This window comes from Topomyia yanbarensis, chromosome 1, assembly GCF_030247195.1.
Source record: "Topomyia yanbarensis strain Yona2022 chromosome 1, ASM3024719v1, whole genome shotgun sequence".
In the NCBI taxonomy this organism is placed as follows: domain Eukaryota; kingdom Metazoa; phylum Arthropoda; class Insecta; order Diptera; family Culicidae; genus Topomyia; species Topomyia yanbarensis.
Window position 1 is genome coordinate 65,844,843 of NC_080670.1, and position 19,821 is coordinate 65,864,663.

The 19,821-nt window shown below is 35.7% G+C and overlaps 1 protein-coding gene across 3 annotated transcripts in view; it reads left to right on the plus strand.

Annotated features, from left to right (window-relative positions):
* LOC131677840 (hemicentin-1) overlaps window positions 1-19,821 on the plus strand; it is a 446,898-nt gene that overhangs the window by 397,823 nt on the left and 29,254 nt on the right. For all 3 annotated transcript variants that reach the window (XM_058957903.1, XM_058957905.1, XM_058957904.1), the window contains 5 exons: window positions 190-313; window positions 799-959; window positions 6,805-6,946; window positions 15,854-15,977; window positions 16,144-16,373. In XM_058957903.1, coding sequence (XP_058813886.1) covers window positions 190-313; window positions 799-959; window positions 6,805-6,946; window positions 15,854-15,977; window positions 16,144-16,373 — 781 coding nt within the window. The remainder of the gene's footprint in view (window positions 1-189; window positions 314-798; window positions 960-6,804; window positions 6,947-15,853; window positions 15,978-16,143; window positions 16,374-19,821) is intronic.

Below are 19,821 nucleotides of genomic sequence, written 5' to 3' on the forward strand. Positions count from 1 at the left end.
TAATGGAAACATGGCTACGATACAATGAAGTTAGATGTGACGCGACCATACGAAATGATATAACATTTATTTCACCTCCACTGATACATATTTTTCCATTATTTTTGTTTTTTTCATTGCACCACTTTGGACGTCATAATCATTTCGGTGAATACTCGGCTAACGATATGCGAAAAACGAAAACCTAAGACTGGCTTATCGCGGCTTAATTACACACCCATCTCTGACCTGGACTACGGGACGATCTCGTGCTGGGGCCGAAACGCCATCGGAGTACAGAAAACACCGTGTATATTTCAAGTTGTAGCAGCAGGTGAGTTCGAAAAAGCGAGATTCTTTCAAAAGTGTCGAAAGGGCACTCTGGAACAAAAAATACTTGCTGCTTCTAATCTGGTGAAAACCCTCAAGGCAGCCGAGGTCAAGTGGCTTTTGCGCAGCGTTTCGAAAGTGTAGAGAAGAGAAAGAGAAATAAAAAAATGAAACATGGTACGAGGAGATAAATCAAAATTTAATTAGATTGCTTTTTAATCTACACTCGGCTGCCCCTTGAATAGCGACAACCAGAGTGACTGATGGCTGGCCTCAAATGCGCGGTTTTCTCCTCCTGCACAAACACCGGCGGTTGGTGGTTCTGGTCCTCAGAAGCCGATTGCCTTTTCGTTGCAACATCAAAGACCTTCCGGTGCAATAAGTGTTTGTGCAAAGGGTTAACCAGGAAAAACTAACCTCGTACCGCTATAGATCTTTGTGTACACACTTTTTGCTGGTACTAACTCGTTTCCTCTACTTCACCTTTAGGACGACCTTTCGCACTACAGAACTGTACGATATCCAACCAATCTTCCGACTCGTTACACATCGAATGCATCGAAGGCTTCGACGGTGGTCTGCCGCAAATGTTCCTGCTGGAACTGGTCGAAGTGCCCGCTCTGCGACTAGTTAGAAATTTAAGTTTACAAGTAAGTATTGCTGCGCTTTTCATAAATATGTAGTACAAACGATGATGACAGATGACAGAGGTGAATCGCACGCTATCAGTGTGCTTGTTCTGCGGTGGATGTAAAACTTGGTGAAAAGGATGCTTCCTGTTCATCATGCACATTTTAATGTAGAATACATTTAAGGTTTCAATATAGGGGTCCCGTTTCAAAATATCGGCTGCGGTGCCGCGTCAGATTTTGAACGTTAATAACTTTTATCATACTTAACAGAATGATTTGATTTTTAGGCCAATTTGTTGCAAATATGTTCCTCTATGCTGTATTAAAATTTGAAGTATGTATAACATGTACTAATAACAAAAAAAATGTGTTTTGAAAAATCTTTCGAAAACGACTCGGAAAAGTGAAAATTTTCAGCCCATCCCGCACAGAGCCGTCGTTATGGTAGACCAACCGAACAATAAAATAATGAAAAGTTTATATATAGGTCCACTACATGTTTGTTCGTATGGTTATTCGCATTGGGTTGCTTGACGAGAGCACTTGGTGGGGGAAAGACTGCATATTCCTTTGGTTAGGCCATTAGAAGCCGGACGGAAAGGAAAGGCTCATGCACGGCACGAGAACGAGCGAGAAAGCGATAGTAGTGCATATTAGCGCGATTATATAAATATCTGTCGGTCGGTTTTTCTCATCATTCGTATTCGTTCAAGCACTAGCAAGCAGCCAGTCCATCGAAGAAAAGCAGTGGGCGATGACGACGGCGGAAAAAGTGCCCCAGCTACTGGTGACTCATCGGAACTGTCGCCCTGCAAGAATTTCGCCCCAACTAAAGGGCAACAGAGTAGGCTATCGTTCCAGCGTCTGGGTCGTGAGATTGTGCAGGACTGCAAAGTCGAGCTACGCTTACAAAGCTCAGTCGTAATGATGCCCCGAGAAGCCAACGATGCCTTCTTGGTCGGTTTGTTCGAGAATGCAAAATAGTGCTTTCTAGCTCACCGTGTCCGCGGGGAGTGCGTCTGAATTATGCTCCCGCAATAAAACAATAAACGGTTCTTTACAGGACCAATTAATTATGTTCTAATAAGAGTTAAACTGAAATTTACATTTTATGGTGTATAACAAATAATTTTCAGAAAGCTATATAAGAAATACGATGTGTGGAAAGAAAGAAAGAGAATTTAAATTATCCTCTCTCGCTCGTTTTCGTGCACTGCTTTTCCATTCCTTTCTGCTGCTACTACCATCATAACTAAAACGAATGTGCGTGTTCCCCCACCATCTCATGACCAGTGTTGCCACAATTGCATGTCGCTATTACAATTTGAATTATTTTATTGATCCTCTCTAGTATTGATAAAATATAGAACGTGCAAAGTACACTAGTCGCATGCTTTTATTCGAACTTTTTGGCAGCCTCCGTTGATTAACTGCATAAATCGATTTGTTTGTGCAGCTCCTTGCTAGTAGCAAACTAAATAGCCTTTATCAGCGTCAACAAATAACACGAAAGAATTTAAATTTGTGAAAATCTTTTCCTTCCTTCTTTTCAAATATTGTTTGAATGTTGTTATTGAAAAACTGAACATGCAAGTTTGCTAGCACTGGCCACTAGATTGAAGGCGATGGAAAGACAGAATATTCGTTTTGGTTATGCTAGTATTGGTAGCCAAACGGAAAGGAATGGCACGAAAACGAGCGATAGTAGTGCTTTCTCGTGTGTTCATATATGAATATTGGTCGTTCGGTTTTTCTCATCATTCGTATTCGTTCAAGCACTAGCAAGCAGCCAGTCCATCGAAGGAAAGCAGTTGGCAATAGCGACGGACGGAAAAAGTGCCCCAGCTACTGGTGACTCATCGGAACTGTCGCCCTGCAAGAATTTCGCCCCAACTAAAGGGCAACAGAGTAGGCTATCGTTCCAGCGTCTGGGTCGTGAGATTGTGCAGGACTGCAAAGTCGAGCTACGCTTACAAAGCTCAGTCGTAATGATGCCCCGAGAAGACAACGATGCCTACTTGGTCGGTTTGTTCGAGAATGCAAAATAGTGCTTTCTAGCTCACCGTGTCCGCTGGGAGTGCGTCTGAATTATGCTCCCGCAATAAAACAATAAACGGTTCTTTACAGGACCAATTAATTATGTTCTAATAAGAGTTAAACTGAAATTTACATTTTATGGTGTATAACAAATAATTTTCAGAAAGCTATATAAGAAATACGATGTGTGGAAAGAAAGAAAGAGAATTTAAATTATCCTCTCTCGCTCGTTTTCGTGCACTGCTTTTCCATTCCTTTCTGCTGCTACTACCATCATAACTAAAACGAATGTGCGTGTTCCCCCACCATCTCATGGCCAGTGTTGCCACAATTGGATGTCGCTATTACAATTTGAATTATTTTATTGATCCTCTCTAGTATTGATAAAATATAGAACGTGCAAAGTACACTAGTCGCTTGCTTTTATTCGAACTTTTTGGCAGCCTCCTTTGATTAACTGCATAAATCATTAGATTTAAATTAACGTCTCGAAGTGAAGTCACGATGCTCCGGTTATGTTACAGACATTACCCACCCATCTTTTTTTTTAGTTTAGTAGAGCGAATACGAACTACTATCGCTCTCTCGCTTGCTCGTTTTCGGGCCATGCGCCTTTTTTTTCTTTTCTGCTACTAATACTAGCATAATCAAAACGAATGTGCGTCTTCCCACCATCCATTTAGTGAGCAGTGTTGCCAAACGCATTTTCAGTTTTTCATCAATAACATTTCAACAATATTTTCAAAGAATGCTGTAGATTCGAAAAAAGAAAAATAGTTGGTGATGGAAAAGAATTTCCAATTAGAATTTTTAACCATAATTATAACGAATCATTTGAAAATTTCACATGCAAACGTAATTTCGTTGCATATCATTAGATTTGGATTAGCGTCACAAGTGTAGTTACGACACTCCGGTTATGTCGCAGACATTACCCACCCATCTTTTTTATTGTGACCACGACTAACGGTTTAATATAGACACCCCATTTCAATATTTCTGAAGGAACAGAAGGTCGAGTTTGGAAAGTTTGTAACTTTCATTGTACTTAACTAAATTACACAATGTTCGCACTAATGATTCAGAAATATGACCAGGAATCTTCTATTAGATTTGTAAGTATGTATAATTTACATGAATAAAGAAAAATTGATTTTCAGGAATCAATTATTATCTGTTCTTCCATTGGCCAGTACTACGCGACTTCCTCATGCTAACAATTAATTTCATCGTTAGCCATCTCCCTCACCAAGGCCAACAACGCCAACAAAACCGGTCCTTTTCAGGACCACCATCATTTTTGTAAAGAATAATTTGAAATATTCCTCGCCCAAATCACCTTTTGTCCGAAAATTCCAATGAGTATCAACATATTTGAAGAACGTGTTCTTTATGTATTCTACATCTCTCCGGTTATGTCGCAGACATTACCCACCCATCTTTTTTATTATGTTTGAGCGACTGGCGTGATGATGTAATGCAAATTTCAACAGCTGAATAGTTCCAAGTCAAATAACGAAAAAAGATTAAAATTTAGTGCGTATTTTTATTTAGCGTACGTTTCATGGTGGATAAGAAAGTTTGGGATTTTTTAAAAGCCTAAAATTCCTAATTTCACCTGGTGGTGGTATCCCAATTAGCTTTAAATGAGCCATCAATTTTTGTACAGCTTTAACGCTCGATATAGGGTTCATAGTACCGACACTTTTTGGCGAGAGCCAGTACTGCGGTACTGAAGCCCTCAGTACCGGTAAGGTACCGGTACTCGAATATTTTTTTTCAAAAAATTCGAGAAGAACTTCAAAATGAAATTGTATGCCTCATTATTTTTAAATGCTTCAGAATGGCATGTTTCATTTCGGCAGAAGATATTTTTCGTATGCGGCACTTTCGATTCTTATATTTTTGTTTTTATGTTTTGTTTTACAAAAATGCTCAGTTTTCGGGTTTTTATTAAAACTGTTTTTTAATTCACATATTTTTTAAATTTTTCGTAGTGTACGTAGTTCAATCGCTTTGGGGTACGTGTGAAAATGCTCCAATTTCGCTCATGGTTGATGATACCTTGATCCGTTTTCTAACCGGCGATGTTGTCATGTGATATAAGATAACGATGTTAATTACGAGGTGAAATGACGTGTCGCGGCTACGAGTACGACTTTTTACGGGTTAAATGATCTGCTAAAGTCCCATAGCTCTACGACGCCCACAAAATTTGCTTTAAACAAATCGATTACACTACCTGTTGCTCTGTACGGTACGGCAGCTGAAGGTAATATACGGATTATCGAGTGCTGGAGAAAGGATTTTCAGTTATTACCTTTAACCTGGTTGCTTTCCGATTATGCAGTGCAACTAAAAACAATTTCTGGAACAGCATCAGAACATGTGCTCGATTGACACATTCCCCATATTACATGGATATTTTAACGTTGTCATGTCGTCTTATCATATACCTGATTGAAAGATAAAGGGAAGTGAAAGAAAAAAGTTAGGGAAATAGTCCCAACACAAACACTAACCGGCCTGGATTTTTTTCCCGAAAGAATAGTGAGCCTTATTGACAAAGGCCTCTTTACCACATTGGATTAGAAGCAATAGCATATCTTAGAGTTTTAGCTTCCTGTACATAGGTTCATCTAAGTATGAAGAATCAAAAATTTCATTTCTGCAGACCACTTACTTATCAAATGATACGAATCTTCGTAATTGGATCAGGGATGCTGTTATAACAGTTTTATCCGGCACGAACAATCGATTTTGTGAATACTAAAATGTATTCAAAATTCTATGGTTTTGAGGGCAAGTGATAGATTTTTTCAAACACTCTAAGCTGAACTGCTGGATTAGTTTTGAAAAATAGTGGCAACCCTGAATTGGGTTCACAAAGATCACACGAATAATACTCAGCACATTGAATAGTAGCCATGTGATAATTGAGTTTGGTAGGAAAAAAATTTCTTTGATATATTCGGACTCACATCCGACAGAAATTCGTCAGTTCTAACTAATTCGTCCGCCAATTCATTTGCAGCAATACCAGAAAGACCCAATACCCATAAAAGAGATAACATTTGAAATGCTGAGTTCTTCGTTTTCTTCGGTTATCTCAGTACTCCCTCAGTTAGCTCAGTACTTATCCTTCCTCGGTTATTTCAAATTCCTCGGTTATCTCAGTACTAACCTCTTGAAACTAAGATTAATTAGGTGCCGACGGGAGAATTGTCACTGTAACATCGAAAAATGCAGTACATGTCACTACTGAACATTACGTGATAAAAAATCGACTCCACACAACATTATTGCCTTGGCTGTACCGGTGAATTTTTCCTTTGGGAGGATTCATAGTTTGCTAGTACTGCTATACAAGCCGGTTATACGCTTCAATTAGTAACCACTCATACCCCCAGCCAACTCAATAGAAAATAATAAAGAAAAACGAAATAAAACTTCTCGAGTTTGCTTCCCATGTTCCGGAAGATACCCTCCCTCTCACACAGAACAAGTATCCCACAAATAAAGTTAGTTCTCCGTTATCGATGCTGTTGCTCTCGTCCGGGATGCGCAACTTGTCTTGATGCGCTTCATGCTAGGAATAACGAGTTTTCCTGTTGTTTTCAATTGTTCCTACTGCATTACCCATTCCCGGAAAGTGTTATTATCGTCATGCTCATCTACCGCCCACACACCGCATCGCTAGCGATCCAATCTCACATTTCATGCCCAGACGGGTCCCAATCCTGGTTACAACCTTTTCACGGTTGACTTCAACCGCTATACTAAACATTTTTATCATTCTCTCTACTTTTGCCTCTCTTTTTTGCAGCATCCCCCAGTGCAATTTTTCTTAGATAATCTGGAGCCCGGCGCCTCGTACCGGATCATCCTGTTTGCAGCGAACGCGAAAGGTCGCTCCGAGCCCGTGATAGTGGATGATATCACCTTCAAGGGTGTAGCCAAGTACACTGGTGAGTAGATCGGTGTCACTACACAAATCGTGTTGAAATTTTACACCCTGGCTGCTCGACTCCTCTGATGGGCAAGTTCCGGCACACCTGCGGGGTTCGCGCATTCGTGTGTGTGTATGTATGTATGTATATGTGTGTGTTTGTCTATCGCTGTGTACGTGAATACTTGAGGGTAAATTGTTGCTGATGATATCTGCCATGACAGAACCTGTATATCATTCGCTGGTTGCCGACGGATTACACCCGTTGATGGATGAGGGGTTTTCCTCGCCTCACTGAAATGGTCTCGAGAGAGCAATGATTTAGCTAGATTTCCATTCATGAGCAAAGCATGTCCGTTAAGTTGACCTTTTGAAGAAGAGCGATTGGTGCCATATAACAATCAAAAGGCTATCTGCTTTCAATCACAATGAATCACAGCGTCAATGATGCTTTTGAAATTCTTTTCACAGCTTTTCTTAGGGCGACAAGTTTTAAGTGATTTATTTCTGCTTAGTTACAAGTAGACACTTGATGCTCTAGAATGAACTTCAAATGAAAGCAGATAGCAATTGTTCACCTTCGTACAGTTTATGCCGAAAGTCGGAATACGCATGAGTATGGACGGATTTTAGGTACATCAAGTAGTAGATTATCCGCGGTATCGGAGAAGGCGTTTCTTCGCAATGGCGTTACGCACAATGCGTGGAAAATTAAAAATCTCATTCATCATATGGGTTAGACCCACCCAGAAGATACTTGTAAAAATTTCTATTATTTTATTTACTAACGAGATCCGATTTTTAATACAAATTATGAGAATTGCATTTTTTACAATCTTGTTATGTTATTCTGATCGGGACATTTTCAAAAAATCAAGATTTTAAATAACACATTTCTTCCGGCCTTATTTTATTGCAAAAAAAGAGCCAGCTTTCATGTTGCTGTTTTCAATATTGTACATTTCCGTTGTATCTAATTCTAAATTATCGTTAGTTTAGCCAACCAGGTAACTATAGGCAGTTTTTGTACGTGGGAAATACATGCGTATTCCGCTTTCCGCTGATTGGAATGATGGCTGTTGAATATTGTACGAAAACTGACAATTCACGAGAAGGGTTCAATTACCAATTACGACTTTCGTCACAACTTTTATCGTAGGTTGCTCATTTCACCTGAATTGTCTACCTAATCATTTATATTCCAAATGATTTTTACTCCAAACTAATAAAACAAATCGTTATGCTTTTTCACGACGTTGTCCGATTTCTGTGTACACTATCTACAAAAAAAACAGAAATTTTATATTTTTATATTCAATACATCATCGCATAAAAATGTTAATTAATAAAGCACTGCATCAAAACTAATTTAGTGATTGAAAATGTTGTCAGAATTTTTTATTCTAGTTTTACTTAATTTATACGAATTTTAGATATTTGAATTTTGCAGTATATTGAAAACCTTTGTACAATAAGTTTCAAAATAAGTTTAAACCAATATTTGAACGAAAAACATTGATGAAAACTTTATGTTGGTAAAAATACAATTTATCAAAGTCACCCCGGATACCGAAGACGAACTTCAAATTCAATTTTTTTATGAAAAAATAATAGCAAACCGACAATTTTAGGTTTTGTTGTTCATACATTAACACATTGCGCCAAAATAAAAATATTTATTCCATTTCAACTTTGATTTTATTCAAAACTAACGATGATGTTGTGGGTAACAGTTTTCAATTATAGGTCTTCGAACTTAATGTTTTAGATTTTTTGAACATTGCACCACAAGTGAAAATATTTTTTTGCTTATTGTAATCGTTCAATTTTCGATAAAATGTGCGAAATTAAGTTCTTCTGTAGGCCACTTTTCTAGATCGCCGTATTAATCTTCAACAAAGATATCAGTGATTTTTACCAGCATTTGAAAACGATTTCTTTTCGTAGGCCGTTTGATAAATTCATAATTCATAATAACTCTTCTTGTTACTTGATCTCTTTTGTGCAAAATCGTAATGGGATAAATTGGGAATGTTTTCTTCGTGGAATTGGATATTAATAACCCAAATTACCTAGTTCTTTTAACAGATCTGCCCAACAACACTCGACAAGGTCCTTTTATCTCAATCGATTTTTTATTGTTATTGAATACACTTTTGTAACTCATCTTAAAAGAGAATGAAAAAAGCACAAAAATGGGGCTTCTTTGGTTATAGATGTTGGTGTTAGTTATGGAAGTCTCGATTTTGAAACAAGTAATGACTTTGTATAATTCGATTTGAGGTATTTGGAAAATTGTAAATAACGTATTTCAAAATTAAAAAATATGCTAAAATTTTTGAGGGAAAGTGGTTGGTTGCCGGTACTGGTCGGTTGCCGGCACCCCCAAGGATGCAAAATGTCTACCTTTTCTGCGGCTGTAATTTTTCTGCCTACATTCTCATTTCTCTTTCAACGCTGCTGTCGTTCGCTAGTGCAGGACGCCCAGCGCTGTACGGCAGTCTGTAAGCAAAGCAGTAACATGACAAAAAAAATACTGCCCCCAGTACAGCCACCAGACGCGAGCGGTACAGCTTCTCTTTCCTTATTTTACACTTTTGACGTAGGACTACGTCTTTGTTTTCGATATGGCGGTGCACTTTGCAAATTTTACAAAAATGGTATGTAACGAAAAGTGGTCCAATTTTAAACGCATATAATTTAGCCATCTCACGATATTTTTTCAAATTTTTTGCACAAAACGCCCCGAAATACTTCTAAGAATAGATTCCAATAGATAAACCCAGAGATTTTTGATATAATGCATCAAAATTTTAAATAATATACAACCTTGTCAAAATATCGCGCATTTACACACAGAAGATAGCGCTTCCCAAGCCCGGTACGACAGAATGAATGACGTCATCATCGACTATTCAAAGAACGGATTTGGCCGGACAAGCTCAGTTGCCTGTTGAACGGCAGGCGGAGCAGATCACTGCGCTGTGTGTTTTCATAGCCAGTGTAGCTGAGTGAGAAGTCCGTTACACTGCTTGCGGAGGTACGCTATCCAGTGCTATGCTTTATATATGGATTTAATCCAACAATTTCATGAGCTTTTACTAAATAATGTTTATAAATTATCAACAGTAGTAACATAAAGTTGAAAAAATTTGTTGAGAATGACTATTCTTGGACTGTATTAAATGTTCATCATTGAGGATGTTTGACCTCCAATATCATAATTTATGTGGCATATTGATGTGTATAGATGTTGTATTATTATTTTGATAATAGAGGTTTTAACCTTATGGTCATTCGCCTCTTTTCGCACTAGAGAAATCTCTTGGAAAAGTCTCTAACCCTATACGCAGGGTTGGGTATCGAACCCAGGTGAGCGGCGAACTTAAGCAAACTTATGGGTATTTTCAATTTAGAATTCTTTGTGTTAGAAACTCAAAAATGGATTTTTTTTGCTCATTTCGACCATTCTGTTGATTATTACAAACATAAAGCGTCGCTGTTTTTTTTTATTTCAATTACAGAGGTTTTAACCATTAAGTCGTTCGCCTCTTGGGGTTCGAAAAATCTCTTATGAAAGATTTCTAACCCTATGTGTGGGGTCGGGACCCGAGCCCAGGTGCGCTGCGTACAAGGCAATCGATTTACCAACTACGCTAAGCCCACCCCCAATCGTCGCTGTTGTGCTATCTTATGACAAACGTTATTTTGGGGTAAACTGAGCTTTTCTTCAAAATACATCTCACCGATTGTTTATAGACCAAATTGAGCAAAAAAATATGAATAAAAGTTTATAATTGATGCTTTATTTGAATATAAAATTTTCCATGCACGATTATGACACGCCATACAAATTATGTTATCAATATGCACCTATGACACGTGTGAGTGCGACTTTGTTTACATTTTTAATAAATATTTGCAATATAGTCAACCGATCTTCGAAATATTTGAAAAATTTATACAAAATAGATAAAAGCATCAATTGTCTTCTCTGAATTGTTTCTACCATTTATGAGTTTCAAGATATTGAACCTCAAACATTAAACATCGTTTTTTTAGAAATATGGTCATCAGATAGCACAACAGCGACGAAGCGTTCAAACTAGTAAAACTCAATGCAATAAATAACAAATACAATGATATATTTAATCGAAATTACACTTTGTGAATTCACCACAAAAGTGGACATATTTTTGACAACATTTTCAAGTGACTTGTGCCATTCCGCTTGGAATTATAATGAAAGAAACAACTTTAATTTCTTGTTTTTGCTTCCATTTTAAAAATCCGGTTGGAGCATTATTGAACGAAAGCACTTTTTTGACAACTCTAACGATTACGTGGGAAATGTGTGTGAGTTGTTGTGATCACGTGGGTGCGTGCGTTTTTCTCCACGAGTATGCGTAAGTGTTTGTATTTTCGCGAATGCGAAAGCTTTTATATGATGATTTGAAAAGCAATCTATCTGAGAAAGAGCTATGCCCGATTGAGACGGTACATCAGCTTCAGTCCGCGGAAAAGAATGTTAACATGACTGTTCCGTCAGGATAAGTTGAATGCGTACCTCGCGTTTCTGTTCATACGTTTTGAACTGCTGATTTTGTGTGTAAATATCTCAATTTAACTGCACGCAACTAATTTTAACGCTACGTTGACGTCCTATACCGGTAACAGAAGCTTGACGTATCATGTAAATCGTACTTTACGGGGAGTAAATTGTGCAAAAACAAAAAATATATCCTGCGCTGAAAAATATTTGTGCATAAACAAAAATTTGTGAAAAAAATTTAATCAGCAATAGCCTCAAGAGAAAGGAAATATTTCAAATATAACGGAGAAACTATCAGTACAAAATTTTAACGATAACTTTAAACATGTTCTCAAATTTTAAACTAATTGTCATACAAACTTATTTGAAAATATGATTCCATATGTCATTTGAAATGAAAATGCTTTGAATCGAAACCCTCTATAATCTTAAAGTTTTCAAGATATTTTAGTTATTTTTGAACGAAACGATTCATTCGAGAAATTATGCCTTATTTTAAGTTTTTCACGTTTCTCCATCAAGAACTATTAACAATCAAATGTTTATCGTTATAAATATTAAAAAGATTTTTCTATGTACCGTAAACCGGGGTGACATTGATCATTTTTCGAAGTAATCATTACATATTTGTAGAAGCACCACATTTTTTTCAAGTTTAAAATTTTAAACCATGTACTGATGTATGGAGAACAAGATTGTATGGTTTTACCTAAAATTGCCCGTTTACAGCTATTTTTTCAAAAATGATTTCAAGTTGAAGTCCGTTTTCGTGTTCCGGGGTGACTTTGATAATCTGCATGTTCACCCACATTAAGTTATTGATGTCAATGCTTTTCATTCAAATGTTTGTTTAAACTAATTCTGGAAAGATACTCATTGTTAAATAGATGTTAATTAGTATTACTGTAATGTACTGTAAAATTCGAGTAACCAAAATTCGTATACTTTGTGTCCAACTAGAATAAAAGACTCTGAAAACTTTTAAAGCTGCTAAAATTGTTTTGTTTCAGTGTTTTATCAATGTACAAAAAGTTTCATCCATTTTAACACGTTGGAATATTGAACAATAAAAAAGTTGCGAATTTTAGCTTAAAATAATTTGAAATTATTGCCAACTAGTTTCACAAAAAATGTATTAAAAATAAACAAACTCTTAAAACTAAATTAAGCATATCCCAATCTATAGGAAAACAAAAACTCGCTTGTAATTTATTACTCTTGCTCAAATCTGAGATTCATTTGTTTAAAAAAAATAGACACTTAACGAAGCTTCGTAAAAATCAGGTGAAGTCAAATTTCAGTTTTTTGTGGTTTTTGTACCCAAAAATCGAACAATATGCTCAAAAAGTATAACAAATCAGTATTTTATAAGTTTAGAGTAAAAATCAATTCAAATTAAAATGATTCGGTAGACTATTCTGGTTTAATAAGCGATCTACGAAAAAAGTTTCGAGTGATCAAAGTCACCCCGATAATCAAAGTCACCCCGGTTTACGGTATTTGCGTCATAAGGAAGCTCTCAATACATTTTTTTCTGACAGCAACTTTCAACATAATTTATAATACATGCTATTTGTAGTCAATTATTTTTTTATGAAATCTGATTTTAAGTGTTATTTCAAATTATAATGCTCATAAGAATTGTTTTCCAATATGTAGTCATTTTTAAGATATTTCAAATGTCATTTCAACCAAAACAATTATTTCTTTAATTATGACCGTTTCATGTTATTTGCGTTCTTCTGTCAAGAAAAATAAGTCTTTCAAAACGTATATAACATTTTCTGTTCCTTTTATTTGGACACCAAGTCTATATCAGGAACCAATCGAAAACTTCACGAATACAATGTATGTATGAATAGACTATATGGTCTGATGATGCAACAGCATGCAATCGACCTAGCACAGTGTAAAATAACAGGCATTCGTGCGTTATAACAGTAATAACAAAATTACAACAGACTGCAACCTTCGTAGCAAGTTTCGTATAATAAATCTGGTATGGTTAATTTTGAATTATAACAAGTATAACCTGTACCAACGCGAGATTTAGTTTTTTTCTTATATTCTTCTGATCGGCTGTTTCTATCTAATATTGAACCAGTTTAAAAAAAATGTTTATCGTAGTCTTCCTTTCAATAGAATATTTTTGCAGCATTTTTCTGTACAAAATTCAATATTTTAATATAAAAAAAATATCGAGCAAACATCTTAACCTAGCTTAAAACAATTCACACTGTTGTAAATTGCCTCACTAATAAGGGGCCATGCACAAATGACGTAGCATTTTGGGGGGTGGGGAGGATATACCAAATTTGTGACGAAGTGTGACGAGGGGGAGGGTAGGGTTAGAAGTTGTGCGACGTAGCATTAAGTTTAAAACCCATTGTTTAGAGAAAACAATTTAATGATCTTCTATTCCCAAGAGAAATGAATTTAAATTCAAACAAGTTATTTTTGATGCGGTTTTTCATAAGGTAAATTTTACGATTCGCGGAATTACAAGTTCGCAAAAATACGGAAAGATTTTGTATGCAGATTTAACTTGCTACATTAGTTAGCTAATGTTGCTAACCAGTAGACTTCGTTTGGAAGCTGAATTAAATTTTCACTTCGGATTCAACCAAACAAAATTTAGTAATTTAGATGAACGTATGCTTCTTAGAACTATTGGCAGCTGCAGGATTGTGAACTGAGAGAACTTCTCTTCATGCTCCCCTTGACATATAAAATTGAAAACAAAACTATCAACACTATATTTGTGATGAAATGGGCTTATTTTGCACGCAATTTGCTGTTATAATGAAAATGTTGATAAAAGTCGTCAAACATTTTGAAAGGACATGTATATAAAATAATTGAAAAACATGTAATTTTTTTTTTCATCACCCGGGCGCTTTGCATGGGACGAGGGGGAGGGGGTAGGTAAGTGCTACGTTATTTACGAGGGGGAGGTTAGAATTTTGTGACCAAATGCTACGAGGGGGGAGGGAGGGGTAAAAAATCACCGAAAAAAGCTACGTCATTTGTGTACGGCCCCTAATCCAGCCATTTTGTTATCATATCAGAAATGCAATATGGCAGATCATTGTACTACTTCGATGATTTGCGATAGTTTGCCTTTATGCTGTACAGGCACAGTAAGTAAAGACTGTGCATTTACGCTCGATCGCCCCGGTAATGTTGTGTTGCCATATCCTATCGAGAGACACGCTCTGTCATCCTACAGTTTAACGACAAAAGACCACGATGCGCGCATCCAGATCGACAGTAAAACCCTACAAGCAGGAATTTATCTAATCCGAAGCTTGTCGAGTACGAGTGTCAATTTTGAACATCCGACCATTACGTGGAATGTATCCATGAAATGTATTCAGCGGAGAGTGCATTTACTGTAGGTATTTCATCTTTTCATCCTCCCAATGCTGCTCGACGTGGATACTGCGTACAACCAGTTTCCCAGTCGTCCGTTTAACCCCATCAACTAGCCAAGCATTCTATGCATGAAACGCTGCAGGCAGCGATGAATTTGGAACCTGTTCTTAGTTTATGGATTGTGTTCACACCAACCACGACGCTACATGCCGGTAGGGAATACATGTACTACTCCTGATCCGAACATAACTTCGGCGCCCTTTTTCGATTCATATCGATGGCCGGGCCGGAAACTTGCACTGCCCTGAAAAGTCCCGGAAGCAAACTGCATCCTTTCATAAGTATAAATTTTCCGAGCAGTACTAATTTGTTCCGATTCCCATCATACATTCTGATACAATGCTTTTCCTGCACGGCACCGCTTTGCCCTCGTTGCGCAGACATTTTCAAAAGGAAAGCTCAACGGGGAAAATGTAAACCTCTACTTTCTCTCGCACTGTCGAAGCTATATTTCACCAGGCAACGATAAACGGAGGAAATGTACACAAAGTATAATAATACAATTTATCATACTTGCATAACAGCAACATCACGCCATGCATACCCTCAGCCGGCAGAGGAGGAATCGAGTTAGCTTTTCTAGATGTCTGATGTGGCCGGCTGCAGAGGTGCCGACCACTCATGTTTGGCTTAGGGTAGCTTTGGGAGGCAATAAAAGGCTTTATAATGCTAGTCAGACCAAAGATACAATGCAGAGTTCACATAGTGATGCACTTCTCAAATGGACACTGGTATTCACACGTTTTTGCGAAATCGCTGAAATACACCAGTATCGAAGCAGTTGGGCTCTAGTTTTTTTGGAGGGGAGGAGAGGTCTTTATGCAGCTGCGAATTCAGGTCCTTTCCGTAGGTTAAACCAAATAGCCCGGAGTGAGCGAGTACCAGGGCAAGAGTAGAAAGGCTCAGAGATAATACGTTTATATTTTCCGTGATTTATAGGTGTATCCAACGTTATGAATGTTCCTTTATCGCCAGTATTAGCCGCATTAACACTTACGGTAGCGATTCTGTTTGCCGTAGTCTGCATCGTGTTAGCTACCATCTATCGACGACACGCTAGCAAGTAAGTTCGAAAAAACACCGGATAAAGACCATTTTCCGAGCTCCGGAAAATCCTTTTGTTCGATGTTCGCTAGCTTGTATGTTTATTATCACGACACATTATCGTTCATCTTGTTTATGTTGCTTGCGACTACTAATCATACTCTTCCCATAACCATCGTTCCCAGGAATTCGTCCAAGAAGCTAAAGTCTGCCAAAAGCGCACATCTCACCTCAACCCCGATCGACTGCCAAATTGACTCATCCTCACACCACCATCATCAGACGCACGATCCGAACGGAATCCAGACACCGCTGGTGGATGGAAGTGGGACATTCAGCCGACGGAGTCCACAAACGTCCGGTGAGCCACCGGATGGGGATGAAACCGACCCGGATGTTATACCCAATCAATACGGTAAGTCTTGCTACATCTGATAACTCATCCGGTTCTTAACATTAATGATCAATGACATCTAACACTGAATGTGCAGTCATTGTGGATTTTAAAGGTTTTAGCCCTTTTCTTTGATCGCCCGAGGCTACAAATGGTGGATTCATTCCAAATCGAAATCAAATCTCAAATTTATGAACCTAAATTCATAAACACATTTAACCCTCTACTCTCCAACCCTGCCTTTTGGCGGGTTACGGGAAAATCGCTATACAATATTCAAAACATGGTTGTATGTTGTCACCACTACACACCAAAAAATAATGAAATTTAAGCGACATGTAAATCAATACGAATGTAAACATACAACGATTGAATCAAAAATTTGATTGAAAATTACGTTAAAATCAATTGGAGCATCAAACAACATACAATTTTACACTTTCATTCGTGTAATATTACATGTCATTCATTTTACAGCAGTATTCGAGTAAAAATACATTGAAGTGCATTGGTTTTCCGTTTAAAGAAACTGTAATTTTCAATCCACGTGTAAAATTATAGTAAAATTCGTTGAAGAAAGCACGACAAGTCGTGTGTATTTGTGGTTGGACTTAATTTTAAATTTATATTCATGCTCCAAATATGTGCATGAAAATAAACTTAATATTACAAAATATTTTTTTCTGTGAATGAAAACTTGTTTACAACATTTTTATTAATCATACAAATAAATTGTTTGCATTTTCAAATCACTATGTTGAGTACGTTCAACGTTGAAAGTTTAAACTTTGAGGAAAACGAGAAAAAAAAACTATTTTGTGCATGATGGTGTAAATTAGTTAAAAATGTTTATGGTGTTTTCAATTTTTTGGAGAAAGTACAACATTATTTTAAAGTGGCTAGCTTGTAGTACTTCTTTGTAACTGTGAAATTACATTGTGAATGAGGCGGAAGTAAAAGTTATTAGCAATAATATCTTGACTCATAAAATGGTCATGTTGGACATTTTTAATGGTTAAATGAAAAATTCCTGGTTTTCTCGAGCTGGCAATATATTTTTCGGTTTTTTCATTACAAAAACAAACTACAATAGCTTTTTAAGCAAATCAAAAATTTGGGCAGCAGAAAGTTAATTCGACTTTCGAATCAGTCAAGTTCCACATCACGAAAACGAAATCGGTAATAGTTCGAGATTTTGAATTGAACTCATTCGAGGTGTTAATAATATTAATTATTTTCGCACCGTGCACAAATTATGAACAATGGTTAACAATTCGATCATTATGTTGGGAACTGTTGCATGATGCATGAGATATATTGCGTGTAACTTCATGTGTTTGTAAATTCAATCACGGTGTAACAATCGATTAATTAGATTTCGTAATCCTCATTCTACCCTAATTCAATTATAATGTGAAAACACTTCTCATTGTTGAGGGAAGGGAAGGTATCATTAATTGCTGATTCTTTGCTATCTGCTTATCTGGTGTAGCCAATTATTTAAAACATTAAACATTAAACGTCGCTCCTGCGTAACAATCTTATGCTACAATCACTGTTTCGACGCCCTGATTATAGTATGGACCAATTACCGACCTACTACCGTGATTCTTAATTTTCTATACCTATAATGCTACAAGATCCCAATTAAACTATTTTCTATGTATTTAATTCTGTATTTGATTATATTGTTTAGCTTACATTACATTTCAAATTCAATATATTGGGTGTTAACCCATAAGGGCACACTTTTCATCCCTATTGCTTATATAATTCGGTTAATTATTATTAAGATGTAATATGCTTTCGCGTTAAAGTCATTTTTGCGCTAAGAGGTTTCACTTGTCACGTAAATAAAGGAGCTAAAAAACTAACTTATAAACTAAAAAGATAGTAAATCGTTGCAATTGATGAATGCAGCGATGTTTGTCAGAAACTGCTTAGAATATTGTTCGTTGTAATTTGAAATGGTTTCTATGTGTGCAAGCTTGTGCAATTCGGTTGTGTTAAGCTAGGGAGGACGTTACAGAATTATTTTCAGAATTTTGTTCTAAATCCTTTGAAATGTTTTTCCTGGTAGCATAACAACTTACCTCAATTGGCACTGCATATACCAGTGCCGGTGTAAATAATTGTTTATAAATTATTAGTTCGTTCCTCAGGTAGAGCTTTTAATTCCTGTTTATAAGAAGGTACCAACATTTTATATATCTGTTGCATTTTACTTGGATTCCTTCAATGTGATCCTTAAAAGTAAACTTTTTGTCGTAAATCAATCCAAATTATTTAACTTGAGCTAATTATGTTAAATTCAAATCATTAAGTTTATTAATATGGTTATCATTTGGTTGAAGAGAAGAAGCTCTCGGCTTATGCGGAAACACAATCAATTGTGCTTTACATGCGTTAGTGGAACTTTTATATATATATATATATATATATATATATATATATATATATATATATATATATATATATATATATATATATATATATATATATATATATATATATATATATATATATATATATATATATATATATATATATATATATATATATATATATATATATATATATATATATATATATATATATATAATTATTTATTTATTCATTTATTTATGCAATCATTGAAAATATTCAAGCTTCGTTGCAGTTGACTGCAAATAACTTTCAGATTCTTACATGAAGCACAGATGCTAGTATCATCACAGAAAAGTGACTTTTTACAAACTGCTGGTAGATTTAGAAGATCAGAGGTAAACATATTATATAGGACTAGCTAATACCCATCGCGCGTTGCTTCGATTTTCGACGAAATAGGGGAAAACACAATTTGTTCCGTAGCGCCATCTAACAGGCAGATAATCCCCCACCAATAGCACAAAAACACGCTCCATCACAAATGCCTACTGTGTATAAATTCTCACGGAAATCGGTTAAGCCGTTTGGGAGTCTATAAATCATATACATACAAACATTGACTTTTATATATATATATATATATAATATATATATATATAATATATATATATATATATATATATATATATATATATATATATAATATATATATATATATATATATATATATATATATATATATATATATATATATATATATATATATATATATATATATATATATATATATATATATATATATATATATATATATATATATATATATATATATATATATATATATATATATATATATATATATATATATATATATATATATATATATATATATATATTATATATATTTATAATATTATAATATATATTATATATATATAAATTCCCTTGAGCAAACTAAACCGTTTACTACAAAAAATCTAAAAATAAAATAATCAATTTCCTTACACTATCACAATTTTGTTAATGTTTAATATTATAATCACTTTACTATTTGAAATGGTACAAAGTAACCTATGTAGACGAGTAAAAAATATCAAAACAA